General features: G+C 37.3%; 1 protein-coding gene across 4 annotated transcripts; it reads right to left on the reverse strand.

Annotated features, from left to right (window-relative positions):
- On the reverse strand, window positions 1-23,787 carry AGGF1 (angiogenic factor with G-patch and FHA domains 1). 4 transcript variants are annotated; one of them, XM_072859376.1, is made up of 14 exons: window positions 23,377-23,787; window positions 22,475-22,571; window positions 21,808-22,013; window positions 20,845-20,991; window positions 18,735-18,923; window positions 9,905-10,259; window positions 8,190-8,301; window positions 6,881-6,932; window positions 4,589-4,690; window positions 4,066-4,231; window positions 3,725-3,807; window positions 2,532-2,659; window positions 2,029-2,128; window positions 1-1,109 (listed from the first exon to the last, which is right to left on the reverse strand). In XM_072859376.1, exons 1-14 carry the CDS (start codon window positions 23,545-23,547, stop codon window positions 909-911), a joined length of 2,109 nt encoding a protein of 702 aa, XP_072715477.1. In that variant the 5' UTR covers window positions 23,548-23,787; the 3' UTR covers window positions 1-908. The 4 variants fall into 4 exon arrangements, with proteins under 4 accessions (XP_072715477.1, XP_072715480.1, XP_072715478.1 ...); XM_072859379.1 differs by lacking the exon at window positions 9,905-10,259 and adding an exon at window positions 14,197-14,266; XM_072859377.1 differs by lacking the exon at window positions 23,377-23,787 and adding an exon at window positions 22,847-23,014.
- Between the last annotated feature and the right edge of the window lie 1,425 nt (window positions 23,788-25,212).

Genomic DNA, 25,212 nt, shown 5'->3' on the forward strand with positions numbered 1-25,212 from the left:
AAGATTTATTTTGTTTAGGAACATTCAATACCAAGCTTTTAGCTTCAGTTTGGCAATCCTTCCCCACCAAAAATTTGTTGGTTGGGGTTTTTTTCTGGCATAATCTCCATTGCCAGCAATGGATGTATCAGAACAAGAAATAAATAATACACACAGACAGCAGTTTTCTAAACATACCTCCTCTTTTAAAGGCATGATACAGAGTTACTAAACACATCTCAAGTTCTTCACAGAAGAAAATTGTGCTACAAGCCGTATCTGAACATTGTTTTCTTCACCAATGTTGGTATTTTATTTCATGGAGTACAGTATTTATTTTTGAACAGTACTAATGAATCATTTAAAAATATTTTTTCCCCCTTAACATAAGCTGAGACACGTGACTAGTACTGAACTGTACGAATTTAAGAGCAGTGTACCTCTTGCTGAACATTTCACTGCAATCGTGAATAAACATACAAGAGAGGAAAACGCAAGATGATACTCTGTTAGTAGGGGTCGGGGGTATTTTCTTTTTTTGTTTGTTTGTTTCAGCTTCCTTTAAACCACTGTTCAAATGTTAAAGGTATCGTACTTAAATTTAACAGATGTTTTGTTTGACTTTCCATGAAGATTTGTGGTAAAAACACAATGGAAGAAACCTGCTGCTCATGATGAGAATCAATTTCAAGTACTTAAATTTGAATATCTCTAAATTCCATTCATTGCTTATTAAAAATGTGTTTTTATAAAAGCATGAAGACTACAGAAAACCAACTAACATAACAGAGTTAATCTTCTATAATTTTTTCCACAACTGTATTTTACATATCACCAAACTTCTGCTTTAGCAAAAGAAAAAAGAATAAAAATAAATTCTCTCCCAACTATTTACACACAGGAATTACCCTGCTGTGGGATCAGATACTTTACTCTACAGTCCCTCTAACCCAAGGCATAATCTTAGGTGTATCCCTTTGTGATTTAGGTTCTTGGAAGTTTTCAGCAAACCTTTCTCTTGCTTTATCCCAGTTCTTTTTATTCTTGCTCTGGATGATCTGAACATCTTCAATTGAGGCTGGTCTACTTGTACCCAAACCTGCATGCGTCTTATGTAACTGAAGGTGGATCTGTCAAATACATTAAATATTGTTGTAACTGCAAGTTAGGTATTCTAAATACTTTAAATCATATTTTATAACACTAATTCCACCCCTCCTCCCCACACGCTTCTCTAAAGGCTGTACTATACCTAGATCATACATGAACATCTAAAGTACTGTTAAAATGATGCGTCAAATCACCACCTCTAGAACTATGATCCAGAGTGCTGAATGATGTCACCTGCCACTAACATTACTGTGAAGTACTCCTCACTGAGTGAATAGCGTATGATCCCTGTGCTCGGCAGTTTGACAACAAAAGGTACGGTGTGGCTCTGAGCAGCACTACTGCCAAAAGACAACACACCTCTAGTGACAAAAATGGGGCTAACATGGCTGCCACAGAGGCCCAGAACTTAGTGGCTGCAGTGACTTCAGCCAGCTTTTCCTCTCTTGTGGTCTGTCATCTAGCTTGATTTTTGTGCTACATCAGCCTTAGAGAAACTCAAGGATTCCACCGTAAGCCCATCTTGAATTCACATCACTTAAAATGACTTCAATCTTCCTCCAGATTTTGTATTCAAATATGAGATGATTAATTCAATGGCTAAAAGCTGTCTGTCCTCTCTTAGTTTATGTTTATGCTTAGTTTCCTAACTTGCATATGCTTAGTTTCCTAACTCCTTCCATAAATGCTTAGTTTATGCTTAGTTTCCTAACATAAACAGACATTACTGGCATTTTCCACTGAAGGGACAAAATAATTGAAAAATTTCAAAGTACTTCATTAAGTAAAAAATGATTTGAGATTAGTCCTACTGGGATTATTCCTCGCTAACCAGGATTTTTAAATGTTTCAAGTGAATAGTGGCTTACAATTAGACATTTTTCACTGCGGATACATTTCTATTCCTTTTTGCTTCAAGTAAAAACCAGAGACACCTACCGGATCCTTCATACCACCACCATCCTTGCCCAGGCCTTCCCCTTTCTTCCATCCCATCTTCTCCAACATTTTATGTCCTTTGTTGCTGTTGCTGATTTCACTTTGAGGAAAGTTTAAGATAACTCATAAGCCACAGTTAATACAAAGAGTATGCTCTCTACTCAAATACTGAAGGACAGAAATGTGTGTGCATATGCTGCTCTAGAAACCAGAACTACTATGCTGTTCTTACTTCCACCAAGAGCTATCCAGAAGACCCTGGTGCTACCTTTTGCATTGAATTCTGTATGGAAGGTGAGGAGTTAATAAAAAGAGCACGTGAACTGGGAAGTAAGAATAGCTTACTATTTTCTAGCTCTCCTAACACAATATATACAGCTAATTCATAATCTCACAAACTGCATACTAGTAACTAATTGATACTTGCTTTATAATCATTTTTCAAGATTCACCATAGAAGGACACAGAGGATTCACACCTCCACCCCCCCCAAACAAACTTACATATGAACAGAAGCTGGACTATCATCTCTCTGGAAGGTTCCTTCACTTCCAATGGTCTCTCTGCGTTTTCCTGCTCTATCTTTGTACTTCGGATTCTTCACTGCTTTGTTGTCTTCATACTCTGTGTTCTTTATAAGCAGATTAAATTCCATCAAGGCAAAGAAAGCAGGCTTTAAATTCTTTGTTTTTGTAACTTCACTGCTTCCCTCCAAAAGTAAGGCAGCTTCAGGCTATTTCGTTAATTCTAAATCTTGTAACAAAAAACTATAGTTCTCATTTAGTAGTTTCTTACCTTACAGTTGTACCTGGTAAGGTATGTTATTGCCATCATCATTTAATAATGTAATATTGCCAAATTCATTAATTTCACAGAGGCTGTAAATAATAACTGATTGTCTTGAATCTTCTCTTGGTGTGGAGAATCAATCTCTCCATGTTAGCAGAAAACCATATGGACATGCTACTGGCTTTTTGTTTAAACATTTAGCCTGTTCCTCAGCAACTATTTCTTCAGCATAGATGGCAGAACTAAACACAGATGTGCTTAGATTCCATATAGAGCTATGCACATGTATAGATTCTGTATCAATATTATTTTGGTAGCCGAAGAATTTGAGAGAAATGATGCCATTCTGTTTTCTACACCAATACTTATTATAAGTGCTAGATGTAACCCCATAGTTCATCTCTAAAACAGAAGTAGCTTGAATACTTATATACTATACTGCCTGTACATTCATGTTGGCAGTCTTCTACAGCAAAGCAGACTTTAAATAAAAACTTAAAATATTTCCCTCTTCCTTCCATCATTTTTTCAGTTGCTCATTATTTTTCCTTTCCAAATAAAAGATAGGACTGCACTTCAGTGCAAACTTAATTTGCAGAAATAAAACCAGAAATATCTTAAGACATCCTAACCTCAAAAGGATGACGATTCTTGTACACGTTGGAATGGGTCTTCTTTTCCTAAACTTTTAACAGAACCTTCATGCCCTGTTACCATCATCTCTCTCTGTAGAGGTTTGTAAATAATTATTATTTAGTGTACAAAAGACAAGCTTGAGGTAAACTACCAGGCTCAAGTTTGAGTGCATTTGAGAACTTTCCTTATTCACTGAAGTCTATGGCTAAAATAGGAATCACAAAGTAGATGTAGACTTCAAACATTTAATCAACTGCTGCTGTAAACTCACCTGTAAACCATATTTTACCCGTATTTGTTTTAATGCTTTTCTTCTGACTAACTCTCTCTCTTCTTTGCTAAGTGCTGGGCAAACTAAAGGGAAGAACACAGGATTGAATTTCTAATTAATAATGTATCGATGTTTTGAAACATAAGACAACTGTGAAAAATTTTGTTCTAACATGGTTACACATAGACACACATACCAAGAAGAAAATACATCATCAGGTATTACAGAACTATTCCCAGTTGACAAGAAAATTGTAAGAAAACTGAAGTAATATTATGTTTATAAAGTAAAGAGCTATAATAAAAAACATATCACAGAGTACCTGTGATAACATGACTAACCGGAAGATTCCTTTTTCCTGTCCAGGCGAAGATGTGCTCTGACTTGTCCTGGTTCACATCCATCACAAGTATCACTGCCAGGATGTATATGAAAAGAAAGCACAGTTTCACCAATCTTCACTTCATCTCCATGCTCCAAGATGTAGGGATCACATTTTATTTTAGGCTACAGCAAAAGAAAGTTTTGGCAGCCATGTTAATTAGTTACTAATGAAGGGCACCAACTCTGTTTCATGAATACTGCTCATAATTTAGTAATTCAGTTTGGTCTCGCAAATGCAGGCAAGTATTTAACTACAGTGGGTATTTCACTCTAGCAACTGCAACCGTAGTGGATTTTTCATAATATAAACCAAACATGAAGTACTGTAAGTGGCCCTAAAAACAGAAGGGAACAAGGAAGAGACTAATTTATGAAAGAAGCCACATAATGACGTTGTTAGTGATTTGCCATAACATATTTAACATGACCACATGACTAGTTTTCTGCAATGCACACAGCATTATAACAACAGCTACTCACCTGCAGAATCTGATTTCCATTAACAACTGTTCCGTTCTGACTGCCTTGATCCACAAGAACATAATTTTGCAAATCGTGGTCAAAATATACTTCTGCATGGAACTGACAAAGAGAAGCTTAAGTGAAATGTTCTTATTAAGCAAATACTTCACAATTTATACACTATTTTAAAGTAAGATTTCAGAACATATTTTGAGGCCTTTTAACTGAGTGGCTCTGGTACTTTAAGTTAATAGAGTATTCCATACCTTATGATTTAATCCATGTGAAATGTAAATGAATGGGCCACAACAGCATGAGCTAAAGTATACTATTAATAATGTAACTATTTTGACCATAAACTCATTCAGTACTGAAAAAGTATATACTTCCAATGTGGCAAGTATGCTTTACTTAAAGGACTGCAAAATTCAGTAATATAGCATTTCTGACTGTTCTTATAAATAAAAGGCTTTTTTCTTGTAAGGTATGTTACAACACTCTCAATTTTTCTCTCTCAATTAAAAAAAACCCTGATCTCATTCTACAGCTTCAGGTTACTTGGTCTTTCATATCCAAAATAGCTCCCTAAATGCCATGCTTTTGTAAATTTCACATAATTCACCTTCAGCTGCATCTTGATGCTCAGGACACAATGACTAGCCATCATTTGCTGTTCCTTTTATATCCTTTCTGATATTGAGACTAACAATCTAATTTTTTTGTTTGTTTTGTTGTTGCAATTCTATACAGGTATTGCTCCCAAGCCCAATAGAACAGAGAAAACACAACTCCTGGCCAAACTCACAAAGATATACACTACCTCCAAAAACGGACACTGAGCAAACCAAAATAGCAACTTCCGTGGCCTACTAAGACTCCCAGTAAAAACCAGAAGTCTAAAAAAGTGACAGTTTCAAATCTGACAAGCAAAAATCCCTTTTGCTATAGTGGACAAAAAACCCCAAGAGCCAATCTGGGAAGAAAGTGTTCATTTAAAACCTAAGCTTTTCTTATCTTTGAGCAATAGCAGTTGCTACATTCAGTAATAATTAAAAATAATATTTGGTAGATTGGCTAGCATTTACAGTAGTGATACTCCCATAATGGTAGAATGACTGACTAGCTCATTCAATAGATAATTTAATTTCTGCCTCTGTTTTACTGAATAGGATGAACCCAAACTTCTTCTAAAGACTCTAAATCTGCAGGGTGTAGTGTTGTTTTTTTAAATCTCACTTTACACTCATGAAAAGCAAATGCCAAAGTGGTCCACAGCTATCAACTATGAACAGAGAGGAAAACAAACTGGTAGTTAACTTTTTGTTTCTACAGATACGTCATTTATCTTCCTGCCTTGGACTCCTTATCTGCCAAGGGAAATAACTTCTTACATAAACAGTCGGGTACCTGTGAAGTACTAAAATGGTAACATTACAGAAAAATAAAAGCCTTTTGGCTTCTTTATGCACCCAATTTCAAATACATGCCTGAAAAAGTCATTAATAGCAGGGAAAGATTCGCTCTGGAAACGGTATGAAATACAGTACGTGCCTGATTAATCAGAACTATCATCTGGAACAGACATAGTAAAGAGTGTTTCAGATACTTGTATTTGCAGATGTTTTTATAAATTTTTTTTGTTTGGATGACACGTCTTTGTCAATCTACATTTTTGTTTATTAAGAGTGCTGTATTTATGGTTGAACACATAATTTATCTTTAATCTTCCTTAACCAGAAGAAAAATTTTCCATTACGATCTGTCACTGAGAGAAATTCTGTTAAATTTTCAAACTCCCTGCACATCACTTACATATTTATACAGTTGCCTTGAAGAAAAATAAAACAAAACCTGTTGCTCTGAGCTCAACTTCAAGGACTAAATTAATTTATGACAAAGTTCTAACTAGCTGACATCAATATTTTATATACCATTAATACTTAGAGTAATATGTTTTCTTCAAGTTCAATAACTTAAGAAATTCAAGATTCAAAGCATAATTTTTTTACTATGCATTACCCTGTGGCTTAGAAAAACTCCAATTTAAAAAAATATTTAGCTTTTCTCAACTTTGAAATCACATTGCTGTTTGCGTTAAACTCCCATTCAGTAAAATACATTGTTTTCCTTTTTTTAACTTCAAATGTGGCTAAATCCACATGTCATTCTGAAGATTTTTAACATATTTTTAAAATAAAAATTAAAAAATTTAAAAAATTTAAAATAGGACTTTGCAAAATTTAAAGCCATAAAATCTAAAGCTTCATTCATATGCCGATCTACCTTTCAGCAGACAGAAACAAGAGTTACCTTACTGACTCCAACTTCAGGAATCTGAAGTGTGTGTCCAGCATCTTTTTCTCTGGAAAGGCAAGTCGATATATAAATCACATCAAAGTAGAAACAGGCCTAATAAGTGGCTTACAAAAGGTGTATTTCTGTTGAACCTTAATACCATGTATCTCTTGTGAGCTATTAGGGAGCTTTACGGATGTAAAACACTGTGTTGCAATATACACAATATAAAGACTTGCTTCATGTTCCTTTTTCCAATCTATAAACTACACACAGTAGGCAATGAATATATGACAAAGCTGGACCTTTAAATTTTTGTCTATAAACCTGACATTTCTATCTGAACTTTTATACTGATACAAGGCCTGTAAATAATAGTGTGAACTCTGCATCCTTCAAGCTCTTCAGTGCATCTTGGCATCAGTCTTTAATGATGAAGTTGAATTCCTGGTAGCATCTGGCAGGTAATACAAGCAATGAAAGAGTAATCTGTATAGATTTTTTTTTTTTTTGTCAAAAACACTGCAGTAGGAGGAAGGGATTTGTGTATTAGTTTCTTATACTAGGGGATGAAGAAGCAATGCAGCTAGCAAAGGACCTATATGCAAATTGACAGCAGAATTGTCATCTGTTAATCTTCACATAAAGGTACCTAGAAAACTCCAGCTATAAGAGCAAATCAAACCAAATCTATCAGCATTAGATAAAAGCAGCTGAAAAGGCATGAGGTTTTCAGTAAGCATGGAAGAAAGTATTAATGCATAATTAAACTTATCATCCACAATGAACAAAATAATTTATTTATTTTTAATATTAGAACTGGAAGAATGCAGACAGGCTAGCACAAAACCCAACTTATTATTTAAAAACAATGAACCAACCCTACTGGAATGTGAATATGTGAGGAAGTCCAGGATATGCTTCCTTGTGATCCTGAATTTCTGAAGTGTGTTCTTCCATTTCTGAAAGTTACCTTAGTGGCCCAGAAAAAGAGTTTACTTCCTTTCTAGAAAACAACAGTTTTCAAAGAATGACTTGCAGCTTTGCTGCCATTAGGACTTGGACACAAGATCAAGTTATCACTAAAAAATTTTCATGACTGCTGAGCTACATTAACTGTGTATGCTGTTATAACAGTAAGCATGACGTTACATGACATGACTTAAATTTCTTACTGTGGGTTAACCTAACTCAGTGTACCTGACAACTGCTGCACTCTAGGAGGGTGCATGAAGAGTAGGGACAAGCAATCCTGAGTGGCTTCCACAGCTTTCAAAGCGAGGTACAGTTTCAGATACATATAACAAATTTCATTCAGTTTTACCTTCCAATTGTAGCAGGTTTCACAGCTGTGATAATATAAAGTGATCCAGTCTGTAGAACTGGCGATCTTATTACAATTACTCTGATGCAAGGAGGCCAAATCTTTTCTTCATCTATAATTATTAAAAAAAAAAAATACTGTTACTACCAACAAATTAGTTTTACCCCTATAGTCCATAGCTTTCAGACAACTGATATACATTCAGCCATTATCTGGCTGAACCCTATGCAACTTTCAGAAAAAGAAATGTATAAGCACATCTGAGAGAAAACTTTGAGGAGACTACTGTTTCAAAGGCTTTCTGACTACTAACTAAAGTATTAAAATGTTTTCCTAATTCTGGTCATTTACACGGGCACAACTGCTTAGTTACAGCAATAAAGTATAAATACATTCACAGAATTTACTAGCATATTATAAATTTATGGACCATTAGTCATAACAGATTAGAATACAATTTTACTTTGAGAAAAGGCAGCACGTTTTTGTTCACCACATCACAAGCCTAATGCATATAGAACTTTATATTTGATAATTTCTATGTGAAATGTGTTTTTACTAATTTTTACTCTTATTAGCACTATGCACCAATACAGATAAGAAAAAAATAGATGAGCCTACAGATGCATATGCTTTTTTGCCTCAATATCTGTTAAGTAATTATATTCTAACAGCTGTATGAATTCTGTTCTTGGATGTACATTTGCAGAAACAGTCTCGAATTATCTCAGCTAGGAATAAACATGATAAGATGGGAAGACACTAGTTCAAAAGGTACTAGGAGGAGAGAAACTGTCTCCAGTTTTTATTAGTCCAGCATTACTACAGAATTGATTATTAGAAAATAGTAAGAGAAAGAAATTTAATCTGAAAGCCTGATGGTAGCAAACACATGTTGAATGCCATTAATCACTTAGAATCCGAGTAGCTGAGTAAGTAAAGTAATGAAAACAGAAGAAACAAACTGCCCTGTGAGCAGGGCACAGGCTGCAGTACAGACTTCTATAGGTTGTATTTCATTCTGTAATTTGGAATATCCTTTGCATATACATAGTTCCAATTGGTTGCATTAAGGTTTTCACAGGTTACTTTTTTTTTTTTGCAAGAGACCATTCAATTCTTGAGGAGGTCTTAAGGACCTAGGAGAACACTTTCTTTGGTACAAAACAGCATACAGGTTTCCCCTCTATACCCATTTCTTATATGTTGCCACTGGAATACACATAAAATAGGATTTCAAATAGTACCGAGTACTCCACATTCATCCTTTTCATCACAGTGGATTCATCTTACATTGAATTACACATGATTGTTTATGAACAGTATCAGAAGTATTATACATTAATTGAAGAGAGTTAATACACAGAATTACTGTGAGGTCTGTACTAGAATCGCTATTTTAGTAATAGACTTTCTTTTCTCCTGTCACTATCCTAATGTAAACAAATTTTATCCTACCACTGAGGTTTCTACACAAGCCCAGGAAGTTATACCCCTAAACAGCTTTTACAAAAACACCACTACTTACTTCTTGCTACTGTGCAAGTAAAGAGAAGGAACAAATACTGGTAACATGTAGCACTTTTTAATTCAAAGTATCTAAAGTCACATGCTTTTATTTATTTAAATTATCCAAACTGTTTTCTTGTAGTTTGTTCTTAATGGGCTCCTGGAAAAATACAGTAATATCATACATAAAAGCCACAATAATTCACCTTCGTCTTCTGAGTCTTCTGAATCGGCAGTTTCTTCACTTGTTACTTCATCCTCACTGCTGTAGGCTTCACACTCAGAATCTGTAATTTCACCTTCTTCTGGCTCACTCTCTGTGTCTGCTGTTCTACTGTCATCTGTATATGCTGCAGTATCTGGTGTACTTTTGCGTGAATGTGAATTTATACTGTCTGTAGAAATTGATTCTTTGGCTGTTAAACTGTTTCGTGGTTTTGTGTCCACTTTAGTCTTCTTTCTTACATTTGGAGACTCTTCTTCTTCAGTAGAACTTACTTGCTCAGTAGTGGAAAAGCAATTCAGACTGTTAGATGATTTCTGCTCTTCTGTGTCCAAATCCTGGAGGGGAGTTATAGAATGTTACATTCTTTACAGATTGAATTATTCTAAAGTCTGCTATCAGCCTGGAAGTAAATTCTTCACTAGGAAGAATTACTTTTACAACTATTAAGAAATGGTTAAATTTCCAGAAAGTTTAGTGCATGCAGTCAACAGAACATTTCAGTAGAAATATTTTCACATCCTATTAGACATGACTGAGACCATCTTCTATTTGGGAAAGTGTGACTGCACTCCTCTTCTAAACTTCACTTATTCCTTCCTCTTTTCTCACACAAAACTTAAGATCCTTGTCCTCACTTTCAAACTTGTACAACAGCATCTTGAATATTTTCCAGTTTTGCTTTTATGCCACTTACTTCTGTCCCTCTCTTACTCAATTCTTGAAACTTGTTTAAGAGTTCTTTAATTGATCTTCATCATATCTTCCTCCTGTTTTTGTCTTCTCATTTTTTTCCACAATGGTCCAGAATATCTGGAATGCCCACCCATGCTCACCTCATGACCTGCTCTTCCTCCTTTCAAAATCTCAACTTTAACAAAGCCTTTCATCAAGACACTGTAGAGAACTTAAGTTTAATTTATGCTACGTGGAACAGTTCTACTGAGAATCCATTTTCTACTGCAACAAATTTCTCCATTGAATACCAGACAGATAAGATCATCGCAGGTTCTTCCATGGCCACTTGATTTCATCAGCAGAAAAAAGACCATCAACATTTTTTCAATTGAGAAATCTAAAGTTTCAGATTAATTTTGCCAGAGTACCTTGAAAATGTAATTCTCCATCTAGTAGCCCTGATGACCATCTTAAAAAAAAAAGCACACAAATGACTTTAAAAGATAAATTTAAAAAAAAATCTCAGATTATAAATTGTTTGCCATCTTGGATTCAGAATGAATGCATTCAATTGCCCTGGATTGTACCAAATATTGCAACACAGCAGCTAAAATAAAAAAAATCCTTGACTTTTTTCAGTCAGTTTTCATACAAAGCATTTTACATATCAAGATACATGAATTAATGTGAATGTTAACGTCCTGGAAATTAAAGCACTTTCAGTTTTCAGAATTGTAAAAACTCAGCAGTGGCACAGCTCTAAGACAAACACAAGAATTCCTCTCAGCCCAGCAGTCAAGCTGTTGGATAGGACTTTACAGTGTATTTTTGCAACACCTTCAATAAGACAGCAGATTCTCAGGAACAATCAGCAAGTTTTAAAAGACCTCATGCTTTAACTGAAGGACTATTGGTTTGTTTAGGGTTTCTCTATAATACACTAGCCCTCCTCCCTGAATCCTCTATGTATTGGAACTAAGAAGGAACAGGATTGCAAGGTCACTGCCTAATGTTGTTTATTTTAAGAAAGAGATGTAGTAATCCTGCCAAAAGTAAGACTACACAGCTCATACATATTGGACATATTAATTCCATTAGCAATCTTTTTGGCAAATCTGATTATTGCTCTTATGAATGATCTTTTCCAGTGTATTTATCTTTGTCTATAGTTATGTTTGGTATGGATATTAGATCGATACGTGACATACCAAGGTGCTCTGCAATCCTAAATCTATTTCCTCCCATAATACTGTGAGCTACCAAAGTTTTACTAATCTAATCTGAAAACAGAGAAACTAAATAGTCTGCTCAAATCACAGCTAAGGCAAAGCAACAGATGACTATGATGCACTGATGCCCACGTATAATGCTCCAACCACTCAGCTCTTTACCCACAGCGAATCCAGGGATACTTGGGTTTGGCATCACTTCAGATATTCTAAATTAGAAAATAAAAAGGTGCTGTTTCAAAGCCCAGCTACTGAAGAGTAGACACTCTGTTCTGGGTTGAAACCAGGAATTTTAAAAAACCCTTTTATAGACAGACCAAGGATTCTGTACATACATTCTACCAATATGACCATTAAGCCATTCTCAGCAGTTTCTGAATTTTTTCCACTATTACTACAATTACTACAGAAAGCAAATAAACTAAATAGTTCTGTGAAGTACTGATAGAAATGTAATCTTCACATTTAGAAATTCTTGTACAAAATTGAGGATTTAAGAGTTGCATTCCTAAAGAATATGTATTTTGAGCCCTTCATGATTTCACAGATTTGTATTAAAATGCACATCTTGACGATGTCTAAAGATTAAGCCTGGGGATGCTGAATGTATTCTTAAAGCATTTGAGGGGGTCTTTACTTGTGCTGAAGAAATCCTTTTCCATTATTTATGACTACTAGTACTAACACAGAACATATGCAGCATGCATGAAAGTGTAACGATGCAAACAGCACCTTGCCTCCATACAGCCACTGCTTAAAAACAGGAACCAGCAGTAAACAGATTATTCAGTAAATATCATCCTGAATGACCTAATACTAGCAATGCACTTCATTTCTCAAATGGCAGGATATTTAACTCTTCATGCAAAACTCGTGATACAACACACAAAGTGTGCAAGTACATGCTCATTATAACCATATTTGTTACACCGTGATACTAGGCACATACATTCCTTTGTATGTTGCTTTGCTTAATATATCTAAACAGTCAGTACACCTACCCCAACAGTCATATGTTGGACATAGATTGCCTCTATGTGATTCAACTTTGAAAAACTTTGTGTGTCCTGGGTATTGCCACATGATCTCTGGCTTTTCTCTCACTAAGCATGACTAAAGTTGAGAGGTGGGATGAATCTCATCCATTTTAACTATTTCTTAACTGTGGTTCATATTTCTGCATCCCTGACAAAGACAGCCAAAGGCGCAAGCGAAATCAGGATTTCTATGTATCCCATGAGGAGTGATCTTATAAGAATTACAAATCATGTTCGTGTGACTGGAATTTATGGTTTTGCTTTATAAAGATAGGCCACAAACTACTGAATACAACGACCCTGTGAAGTGCAGATTGGCCTACTCACAATATATACATGAGTGATCATAGTAACTGAAGTGTTTTTAATGAAAAATGCAAAATATTTTAAGCATTTAACTATACTTTTTGCTTCACTGTAACAGACCAAGACATTCTGTCTTTCAAAACTTCACATTTTTCTCTATTATGCCTGACTAACAAGCATGTTCATGCAATTCTTCAGCATGCCTACAAATTAGAACTTAAAAGTTATTGTGAGCATAAACTGTTTAAACTGTATTGTTTTCTAAATAAATTTGTTTTATACAAAACATATAAATATGTTCAAATACGACTTCTCAGAAATGCGTAGTCTGTTGCTTCTTGGTTTGCTAGAAGTTCATTAGGTGACTTAATGGAATCATGGGTACTCAATGCCCTCATCCTAAAGGGCTGAATGTTATATCTTTAGCACTGACTCTCTCAATTTGAATTATTAATGTGAAATTCAGTACTTTATTAAAGAAACGTTTTCAAACAGTTTAAAATAGCTCTTTCACTCAGATTTCAGCTTTCACTTGCTAGCACCGTTTCACAAGTACGTCAGTTACTGTTTTCCAGTACACAATACTCAAATTTCCAATGCAAAAAATCTAATTAAAAGCCAGAAGAAGAGTAAAGCTCTTCCTATATCATAAAGAAGCCATTTTATACACTGGTGGACCTCTCTGAAATAGAGGAAAAATAAATTTGCCTTACTTAAAGAATGCGTAGGTTGTTTAGTCAAGACACCCTACATTAATAGAGTGATGCTAAATATGTCTCTTCTCAAATATTCTAGAATGCCATCAAAGTTTTCTTCAGATGTTTTACTTATACAGTGTTTCAAATATATTTCAAAGTTACTTTGTAGATGAACTAGTTTTGATCAAATACCTTAAAAAATTATTAATTCCTTTAGGAAAATAGGTATCTAAACATGAACTACTAGATATTATTTTTCCTTTAATAAAAATATCAAGGTTAAAGGTAAACATCCACGGACTAATGTGTTTGGTGTCTCAACTCTACCTTCACCAGAAGCTGCCAATCCAAAAGAAGAAATCTTCAGATTAGCCATGGTTTCTGTCAACTGACGTACCTAAAGATGGGACGAATATCAGCAAAAAGTAAACTACACGTGGTAAAAAATAATAAAAAAAAAAAAAAATCACTGCTTCAAGAGTTCTATGGGAAATACTACCACAAAAGCCTTGCCTCTCCTACAGAAGTAGCTAGGATGCGTCTATAATGGAAAAGAATACGGCAGAAGTTAATGTTGAGCACCATGCTGAAATAAAATTTATTAGACAGTAGTTTAAGAATAAACTGTAAAAATAATTTCTGGAAAAAAAAGGGCACATGTCAGACCCTGCATCTAAATTTTGCTACGTATTTCTAACAGCCCCAATCCAGCAAGTAGAACTACATGATCACTGTTGCACACAGTCTGTTCTCCAACCCGTATGGAAGCACTGAATCTAGATATTGGGCCAGGGATCCCATTATCATTGATGCCACCTTGTGATTTGTTTTTTGTTTGTTTGGGTGGTGGTGGTGTTTGTTTTTTAAACTTTTCCAAGTTTACTTTTTTAAAAGTTTTTCTTGTACAGGAGATAATTATGGTATTTCTTGCCCCATTGTTTTTTGGCCCACCTCTACAAAAAGATACCAGAACTGAACTAGATGCCTGAAAGTTCCAAAGTATTCCACCCATCTTCTTTATAAGAGCTGCACAGAGGCTATCTAATACTTCATTCCCGATTGTGAAATAATACTTCATTCCTGAATAAAATTCCCGATTGTCTATTAAAAGTAAGCATGTGGGCAGCATGCTTACTTTCACAAGTCAAAAGAAAACTATTTGTAATATGGAAGTTTGGTGACTGAAAAGAAAGAATCTCTTTAAAGAAAGGTCTTGTATAAATCAGGAACATTCCTCAGGAGATACTAAGCAGGTGAGTTACCCTCCACTGTTTTTTTTGCAATTAGAAGTACATTCATTTTAGCAGACACTCACTAGTATTTTCTTGTTTGGTAATTCAGCTTGTTAAAAATACAATAATTTTTTAACAGATTAATTTTATTCTTTAGATTCTCAGATTTATATTGCTTTTTCAAGAATGCTACAATATTTGTGGAAAATACACTTGCCATTTCTGTAGTGTTAAGCATCCCAACTTACTACTTATAAATAGATACTATATGTAAGATAGCTGAGCACATAAAATTCTTTGCAATAGCTACAAACTAAACCGCAACTAAAAAACCCTCCTGTGACCAGAAACAGGAAGTTAACAGATTGTCTCAGTTACAATCTTTTTTAGATTAAAAAGAGATTAACTTTGGTTTAAACAGAGTAAGTCATTCAAAAATCCCACTCAATTTTTGTAAAAACTATATAGCTACTAGTACCATCTATGTAGAAATATTTGCTGTACTAATCTACACGTGCAGCTGCTAAATTCCCTTATTTCTTGTATTTGACAACTTTTAAGTAATACTAAATATCAGTACTTGTTTACATTTAATCCTTTAACTGAAAAAAGAGAGAAAACAAGTTTAACAATTGTTTTGCGTACTTGAGGTTCTGTAACTACTGCTCACTGTCTTCTCATGCTTCACTTGCCTATTCTTATAAACCACCTCATCTTCATCCAGGAGTAATAATGTTCAGGTGGTGTATGACACATTCCAGAATTAGACCCTGGTATTGCTCGATTTACCACTATTAGTGGTCCGCAAACCAGGCAGTAAATGAAACCATTCTCCTACTTGTACTGGCTGTAGAAAAAGAAAGTCGAGTAAAACCTACTTTGGTCAAGAAATTAGGTAATGTTTGGAGGCATTTTTCAGGCTAGCGGCACAATTTAATAACCAGTTGGGAAAAGCAACAATGAAGTAATAATCTTCAAAATAATTGTCACAACTTTAATAGTTTAATCAGTATTCAGGGATAGGTTTTATTTTAGCTTTTTATCTTTTTGTCAAGAGTAGAAGTAGTAATGGAAGGAAAAGGGAGAAGGCTGGGCATAAGTGTGTAGGAAAGCGTTTCAATAGACAACACTTCAACTACAAAGTTCTACTTAAAACCAGACAATTTGGGTTTTGTTTTGAGATGTAAATAACACAATAAGTAGCATGAACTAATTAGTGCCTTTACCAACATGAGACTAAACTGACAACAATAATATTGCCAAGTAATACCAGGCATCTATGAACTGGATGATGCAGCTTATAAACTATTTTTTCAGTTTTATAACAGAAAAATCTAAATCTTTTATTCTAATAAATCTTCATATTTTATTCTAATGTAACATGTTTTTTTTAAACTAATGAACCAATTTTTTATATGATTAAGAACCACACAACAAGAATAAAGTATTTTAACTCAGCTACGTAAAATGTGACAGAAAGGTGCTTTGTTTTTTCTAAATCTAACACTGCATTTACATAAAAGTGCACCGACAAAAAGGCATTCTTTTCTTTTTGAAGTTTAAAGTGGGGAGTAATTGTTTTAAGTTTCACTTTGTATTCTCCCCTTTTTTGTTGAAAAAAATAGAAAAGGCCTTAATTCTTACTATGACACTAACTTTCACTTACTGTTCACAGATGCAAAGATCTATGCACTACAGAATCTGTTTTAAATGTTTTTCCTGTTATCTTGTTGGTAAAACAAATTAATTCACAAATAAAGCAAAGTACTCAGTTCACTAGCAATAAAACACATCAGAAAAAGTGGATGTTTACCTCCTACCTTGTGACTATGCAAGCTTCACACAAAAAACTTGTTAACAAGACCATCTATATAAAAATATTCTATCAATATAAACTAAAGAGAAGTAGCTATGTGTAGTATAATCAGATGACAGAAGTGGATTGTGATGAGATCCCCAAAAGTAGTCAAAATTATTTGTTAGGTCAGACCTATATATGCCAAAGAACTTCTGTAAGTACACTTGTTGATTTAGGTCAATAGGTAACTGTTCATCACAGAACTAAATTTAAGAGATTTATTAATTGCACTATGTGATAAAGGCTCATTCCTACAAACTTTCCATGATGCTTTCCTGACACATGATGAATAAAGTTCTGTATTAACAATGCCTTTTGAGAGTGGCAGAATGCTAATTCAGCAGTTGCACACAGCATGCCCAGAACTTAGATGCTGGTAAAACTCCTAGCTTCAACTGCATTAGCTCCCCTTAAGTCTAAAGGATCATTATAGTTAGTGTTGCTAAGTATCCACTTCAAGCTTTCAAAATAGAATTGTTGACATGAATTTTTCTCAAGGAGTAGAAATTGCCACATTAGCCACATTCTATTTATAAAATCTGTAATTGATCAACTACCACTATCCATTTAACCTACCTTCACTGATTCTTAATGTAAACAGTTTCCATTTTCAAATCTTTCAGAAGACCGCACTCTTGATAAAAATTTTTTAAACTCTGTATCGATGCTACGTAACTATTATGTAAGAGTACTGGTACACTAACATAATTATTTCAGATTTCAACCAATAAGCTTGACTGAGGCCTACATAATGAAATTGTGCAACAGTTAAAGCAGTATCTTTAAAAAATGCAAACTAAGAAGCACTGCAAACTAAATAAATCAATACATTCAATAAATCTTAAATAATAAATTTGCAGAATAGGACTATACAAATTTGATTCAACATCAATAATAGTGTTCATTAAGAAAATGCTTCCTGAGGTTTAATAGCTATGTTACAATAAAACTTCTGGTGTTTAGGAGTGAGTAATGTTTTTTAAGGCAGTCACTATGTACTATATGGTATGCTTTCTTAGCAATCAGAAAAACAGCAGAAATGAAGTTATGTTTTTCATAACTTAAAATACAAGTTAATTACAATGGGCATTTATTAAGATGTACAGCTTATCCATACACTATGGACAACAAAAATATAATGAGCAAATAAAGTATCAATAGGAGAGCATAATATGCAAAGAATTAGAACTTCACAGACATTTCATCAATCCCAAATGATGCTAGAGATACAGTAAAATGTCAGAGGAATGAACTTTGGAATACAGAGTCACAGACAACGGATAGTGTGTGTGTGCATTTTCAAAACCTTCAGTCATTTTTTGATTCATCATGTGAATTAAAAAAAACCAAAAACCAAACAACAGCCAACAACAAAAACACCACAAGCCAAAACCCTAAAACCAAGACACTGAGGTAACACTGAATTTCTAACATAAATCCAGTCCACACAGTACCCTGAATTCATTCTAGTGTGCTCGCTAATCAGAGAGCTACACTGACGCTCAATTTTAGACGTCTATGAAGTTGTATTGTAATAAAATAACATTGAAAGAGTGAGGGAAACCAAGTTGAAAGTTTCATCCTTAATCACTCACTGCGAAAATTATTTCAACACTAACTACGTTAGTAACCTGCTGTATATAGTTTAAAGATGTTTGAATCCTTCAGAAAATAAGCATACATCCTCTATGTAAAACCAAACCCCACAACCCATAAATTGCATCATGAAAAAAACCTGAGGTTTTGCATTTTCTGTCTGTCAGTTCTAAAGTTACCTTATAGTCATTTGCAGTAATCCGCTCTGGTTCTTTTCTCTTCTTTTTCCCTTTTTTATCCTTGGTGTGCTGAGTACCGGAAGCCTGATAAGACTGCAGATCCACTCGTGAATGAAACTGGTACCGTCCGCTTTCCACATCACAGTAGTAATAAATTCCAGTTGCTGGATCATAATACAGTTGATTTTCCTTTATAAGAAACAAAGAACAATGTTATCATTACTTCAGTAAACACATTGTTCAAAGAAACATCCAGTTAATAAAGAACCAGATACTAAGTTTAAAAAAATAAAATACGCAAACGTACTAAAGAACTATGGTGCCTTGACCCTAGCTGGCTAGCGGGTGCCCACCCAGCCACTCTCTCAATCCCCCCTCCTCAGCAGGACTGGGGCAGAAAATAAGATGAAAAGCTCATGGGTCAAGATAAAGACAGGGAGATCACCATCATGGCAAGCCAGTTCAACTTAGTGAAAATGAATTTAATTTATTGCCAGTTAAAAGAGTGCTGGAAGGTGAGAAACAAGGACAAAACACCTCTCCACACCCCTTTTTTCCCAAGCTCTCATTCACTTCTTCGTTCTCAACTTCTCTACCTCTCTTCCCCCTGCCCAAATGGTGCAGGGAGATAAGGAGTGGGGGTTGCTGTCATTTCCTCTCTGCTGCTCCTTCCTCCTCACACTTTTCCCCTGCCCAGTATGGGTCCTTCCCATGGGTTGCAGTCCTTCAAGAACTACTCCAGTGTGGGTCCTCCACGGGCCACAGCTGTGGCCAGGGGAACGTGCTCTGGCATGGGCTCTCCATGGGCCACAGATCCTTAAGTAGCCGCTCTGCTGTGGGGTCCTCCACAGATTGCAGTGTGGATATCTGCTCCAGCATGGTCCTCTTCCACGGACTGCAGGGAACTGCTCCTCCGGTGCTTGGAGAACCTCCTCCGGCTCCTTCTTCTTTGACCTTGGCGTTCGCAGGGTTGTTTCTTACTCTCCCCCCTTTTTCTCCCACCCTCTGCCACATACACACTCCACTGTGCTGCGTTTTGCCCTTTCTTAAACATGCTTTCACAGAGGCACCACCAGCTTCCCAGATGGCCTCAGCTGTGTCCTGCAGTGGAACTGGCCATGTCCAGGCAGCCCTGACCTCTTCTCACAGAGGCCACCTCTGCAGACCCCAGCCCCACTACCAAAACCTTGCCAGTAAACCAAATACAAGAACATTTCCTGTCATTCAGAACAGTTACTGAACAAGAAAATACATTCTTTTGTGTAATTGTACCATAAGCTGTAATCTATAGCCTGTAACATTTACGTATCTAGCTAAATCCACAAACTATGTCAAAAGCAATGGTATAATTGAAGACTTCAAAAATTAAGTCCAGAAGCGTCCCTGAAAACAAAACAAGTAGTTTTGTGTACCAAATGCACTTTTTTTTTTTAATTGACTTGAATGTAATGCTGCAAACAAACCCTCTGTTTTCATCACAGTAGTTCCACTGGGATTTGTGACATATCTATCTATATGCGCATGTACATATACCTCATAGGACAAAAAGAAAACCTCCTCAAAAGCTCTCTTATGAAAAACGTATAGCAGAAATTAACCATTATGAAATTTTGATCCACTATCTGACATCTTTTTTTAAAGAAGTATTTTCTTTCCTGTAACATAAAACTAGTTGGTAACTGTACTCAAGTTGATGTACAAGTATTTTGTGTGTCTTCTCTCAACACGCTTTTCACTGTGGAGAAGCCACTGGCTTAGTTCAGGAATCTGTCTTTTTCTAAACAAGTCATCTTTTAGCTCAAGCTTTTAATTTTGAAAGAGTTACAGAGCAGCTTCATAGTATAAAATTTCTACAGTGCCAAGCAAGTTAAAGATCTAGGAGACATCAAAAAGAACTGAATGAAAACCTAAATTTATATCTTAGCCTGCTATCTTTGACTGAAATAATTCAGCAACTAATTAACAAACTTCCATTACTATTCATCTTCAGTAACATGTTTTTCAAATCATAAAGTCAGCTTGCATCTTAGTTCTTTGCTCACATCAACTTTTTACTACTAAAACTTTGCAATAGAGAAAAAATGCCGAGGGTTTTGAAAACAATCCTTACCGAATTATAGTAGAATCCAGTGCTATGGTCATAATACAATCCTGTATTTTCATCGTAAATAAATCCGGTTTGTGAAACAGCAGCTTCTGCAGCAGCTCTCAAGCTCTCCGCCAAAGAACCCTCTGGTACTGAAGTATCTTCTGCTTCCTGATACCAGAAAGTAAGAAATTAAATTTTCTTCTAAAAAGAATCTCCTTGGTCCTTTAGGATTTTACAATGCCCTATTTTAAATAAAACAAATCAGTGTTCTATGAACTTGGATTGATTCAAGAACTATTAAACAAGGCAGCAAAAAATCTAGCTGTAGTTTACTGATGAACTCCTACTGATTTCAATGGGACCAAGACTTCATCCTGTGCCTTTTGTTTCCCCCAGCCTCTATTCAAAAGTGGTTCATGTCAAAAATATACACAGTGAATATCTTTCAGTACATTCCTAAAACAGATTTCTGCTCTCCATTCCATTTCAGTTGCTAGATCCTAAGGCACAAGATCAGTTAAGCAAGTGAGATGAAGTGAGTGATCTAAAGGAAGGCTGGATAGCAGGGCAAAAAAAAACCCATAACAAAATAAACAAATAAAACCCCCCATCAACTTTCTTCTGCTTTCTTCAACTTGACTCCTTATATCAATGGAGGGAAAAAAAAAAGTACACTTTAGGACAGTCAGCATGGCCATATTGAACATATTCTGCTGATAAAAAAATGTGGTGCTTCCAGGCTATGTGGGACATATGTTCTAGAATGTGCATTTTTTTTTTTAAACAAATCTAGGATTATGTTACACTTGGAACATACTACAAAAATAACTAGTTTCAAAGCACAAGGATGTTTGTCTGCTATCATTAGCACAACACCATCACAAAATAGCATTTCATACACTGACATCAAGACCAAAAGCACATCTTTTAAATGAAATGAAATGAAATATTAGTAGTGTGCTGACTTCAAAACAGTTCTATAACCTGTGAATTCTGGATAAAATTTTCATCTTCTCCGTCTTCAGCAACTTCGGTGCTATCCATCCTTAAAGGAATACTAGCACCTGTCTGCGAGTCCTCTGTGGAATTATGCTCAGTGCCTTCAGTCCCATGATTGTGCTGCACTGGCAGTTCAGATACACAGTCTTGAGTATCAGTGTGATTATAGTAATTTTCATAGTAGTAATAATCTGCAGGGGGGGGGAAAAAAGTTGAAGTTGCAGAAATTAGCAAAGCAATATTTTACACAATGCAGTTTAAGGATCCTAAATCTTAAACTGGAAATTTATGCATATAAGTAGCCTAATGAAAATCAATTATTGGGTAGCGCCTCCGCTTTGAATTTATTCTACTCTTACTGAACAAATTACTTTAATGTACTTTAAAAATCGGTAAAACATATATATGTATAATATATTAGATTACTATGTAACAGATTATTATGGCATGAATTCTGCTACAGTCCGTGCTACATTTTATCCTGTTCTAAAAGGAATGGCTTGAATAAATAGGAAATGGTCTGAAAGACAATGTCAGGTTACTGATTGTAATGCAGTGAAGGATACAGTCTTGAAATGTATTGTACATGAAAAAAATTTCAAAAGAAGATACTGTTCTAGGTGCCTGTTTAAGCAATCACCAGCCCCTCTACCTGCTTGTGACCATGTAGCATAGTCTTCTGTCTGTACTTCTACACTAGACGTATCTTTCTCCTTCCTATTATGGATTTCCTTAGCGAGCTCTTCAACCTGAAAGAAAAACAGCATGTTACAGAATACAACGCTGCATTTTAGGGGTCTACGTCAGAAAAGAATATCAACCTATTTTACATTCTATAATTCAAACAAAACATAACTGCATCATAGCTATTTCAATTGATCTTTCTTTTGCAGGAGACAATTTTCTACTCGAATGGTTGGTATAATGAAAAACATAGTTTCTGCTCACAAAGGGTATAATAACAAAGGCAAGCACTTGGGAGGAAAAAAAAAAAACTTCACCAAGGTTATTTTAAGATGCCCACCCTGAAAAGTTGAATTTCAAGCAACAACCACTGTTCTGTGGTGATGAACGGTGGCATTTATGAAACTTCCCTGTTTTGCCACAAGCATCCGTCAGACAGTTCTTCTACTCTTCCTTTACTTCACCTTGTTTATTAAGCTGCTTTCCTTCTGCTACATGTAGTTTTTCCTTCTGACTGCGAAACCAACTTTGTGGCTGAGGTTATCCTTCTCCCTCCCTCACACCTGTCGGGCCAAACGCTGAACGTTGCCTCGGGACAGCGAACCCGAGCTAGCAGCAGCAGCACTTTCTCTGGTCGCTGCAGTCCCGCAGGCCAGGAGAGCCTGGCGGGCTCCGGGAGGCACGGGACCGGCCTGCCCCACGGGCTCAGCCCGGGCGGAGGGGGCACGCCGGCGGCAGCCCCCAAGCGGGGCGGTGGGCCGGTCGGGGGGCGACGGCAGCGGGGATGCCTGACAGGGCTGGGGCCGGGTGCCGCCCGGCCCGGAGCGGGAGAGAGGGTCGGGGGAGCCGGTTCCCGGGCGGGGGCCTCACCTGTCTCCTCAGCGCCTCGCTGCCCTCCCGCGCCTCGCGGTAGAGGCGCTCAGTGCGGCGCAGCCGGCGCTGCGCCCGCTCCAGCTGCCCGCGGCAGGCGCCCAGGTCGGCCTCCAGCGCCGCCACCCGCTCCCGCAGAGCCCGCTGCTCGCCGCCGGGCGGGGAGGCCATGCCCGCCCGCTCCTCAGCGCCCGCCCGCCGGCCGCCCCCCGGCGCCTGGGACGAAGCGGCGGCCGCGGCCCCGCCCGCCGGCCCCGGCCATGGCGCCCGGCCGGGCGCGAGGGCAGCAATGGCGGGGGCGCGCGCCCTCCCCGCGCGTGCGAGCCTCACCCAGCGGCGCCGCGGCAGGAAAAGTTTCCCCGCGGCGCGCGAGGACCTGCGCGCGGCACAGGAACGCGGCGCCACCCGGAAGCCACCCGGAGAAGCCGGAAGTGACACTGGGGAGTGCGCATGCGCTTGGCTCCAGCGTGTGGTTGCCGGGCGACGCGCGGGGGCGGGCGGCGCCGAGCTCCGGTGGAAGCGGCGGCGGGGTCAGCTCCGGCAGCGGAGCCGCGGGTCGGTAGCTGGGGCTGGCGCCTCGGTGGCGGCGCCGGAGGGGAGCTGGGGGGTGACCGGAAGCCTCCGAAGAGAAGCGGGGCGTTAAGCTCGGGGCTGGCACGGGGCGGTCTCGGGGCTGTTAATGGCTTCGAGCAGCATCTGTACTTGGTCGCGCCAGGGAGAGCTCGTTGCTGTTGGTGTACTCCAAGGTTTAACCTGTAACACATAGTAGAGTGAAAAGTAATTCTAGGACGTACACCACTAGTCTACAAAAGTACAGCACGGTTTTGCTTGCCTTTTTTTTTTTTTCCCCCTTGAGATTTCTCAGTCTCTACTGTGGCAAACCACTTCATATCCTGGCTAGAAATTGCAGTGTCTGGAAGGTATTGCAATTGTAGCTGTCTGAGCAGCATTCAAGGCTACTATGTTAAATCAGTGCTGAGAATCGCAGTATTGCAGTCCTGTATAAAAATCTGTTGCTGGGATCTATAGAGGTAGGTAGCTGCAGACGGTTCTTGGGTTTTCCCCCACAACCCCATCTCAATATGATAATTTTCAAACCTTCACCTCACAGGCTTCTGTTTCTTAATTGTGCTTTGTCTCTGGTGAGCACAATGCTTCCCAGTTGTTAAAAAACTGTAAGTGTGGTATCCTTTGTCACTTTTGCACCTTGCTCCAGAAACAAGAAGTACATCATAGTAGGTCATAGCCTAATAGTTTTTAGGCCTGACAATACTGAATGTATACATACATGGACATCTACTTCTGCTAGCAGATATGCCCCAAACAATGCACCACCTTTAGAGGAAGCGTTCACCTTTAGAGGAAGTGAAGTAATGTATACATTTCATATTTTTATATATATATTTGTTTTCATATAACTTTTCATATACTTATATTTCATATACCTTTGTTTGTTTGTTTTGGCCTTTCCTTGGCTGCTGGTTCTGGCTATGCTGAAAGAGTCTCCAAAGGGATGAGGGCTTTAAAGTTTGCAGCGTGTCATGATGCAGGCCGCAAAGTTGTAGCCACGCTTCTGTGGGCTGCTTTTTGGCTGCTGAATAGAAGGGGGTAGCTTATTGCCTGTCAAACTTTTGTCTCAGCATCGAATTAGTGATTATTTTTGCCACTGCAATCTGTCCAGGCACTTCTGAAATGTTTTTAGTTTGGCCTCATTGCCATTACTTACTAAAGCTTGGTAGCCACATGGGACTACAAAAGGTTTTGGGTTAGACCTCACTCAACACAAGCAAGCTTGAACCTTACATAGCTCTTGTGGAGAGCAGATAATACAACACT

Source organism: Ciconia boyciana, chromosome 4 (genome assembly GCF_034638445.1).
Source record: "Ciconia boyciana chromosome 4, ASM3463844v1, whole genome shotgun sequence".
In the NCBI taxonomy this organism is placed as follows: Eukaryota; Metazoa; Chordata; class Aves; order Ciconiiformes; family Ciconiidae; genus Ciconia; species Ciconia boyciana.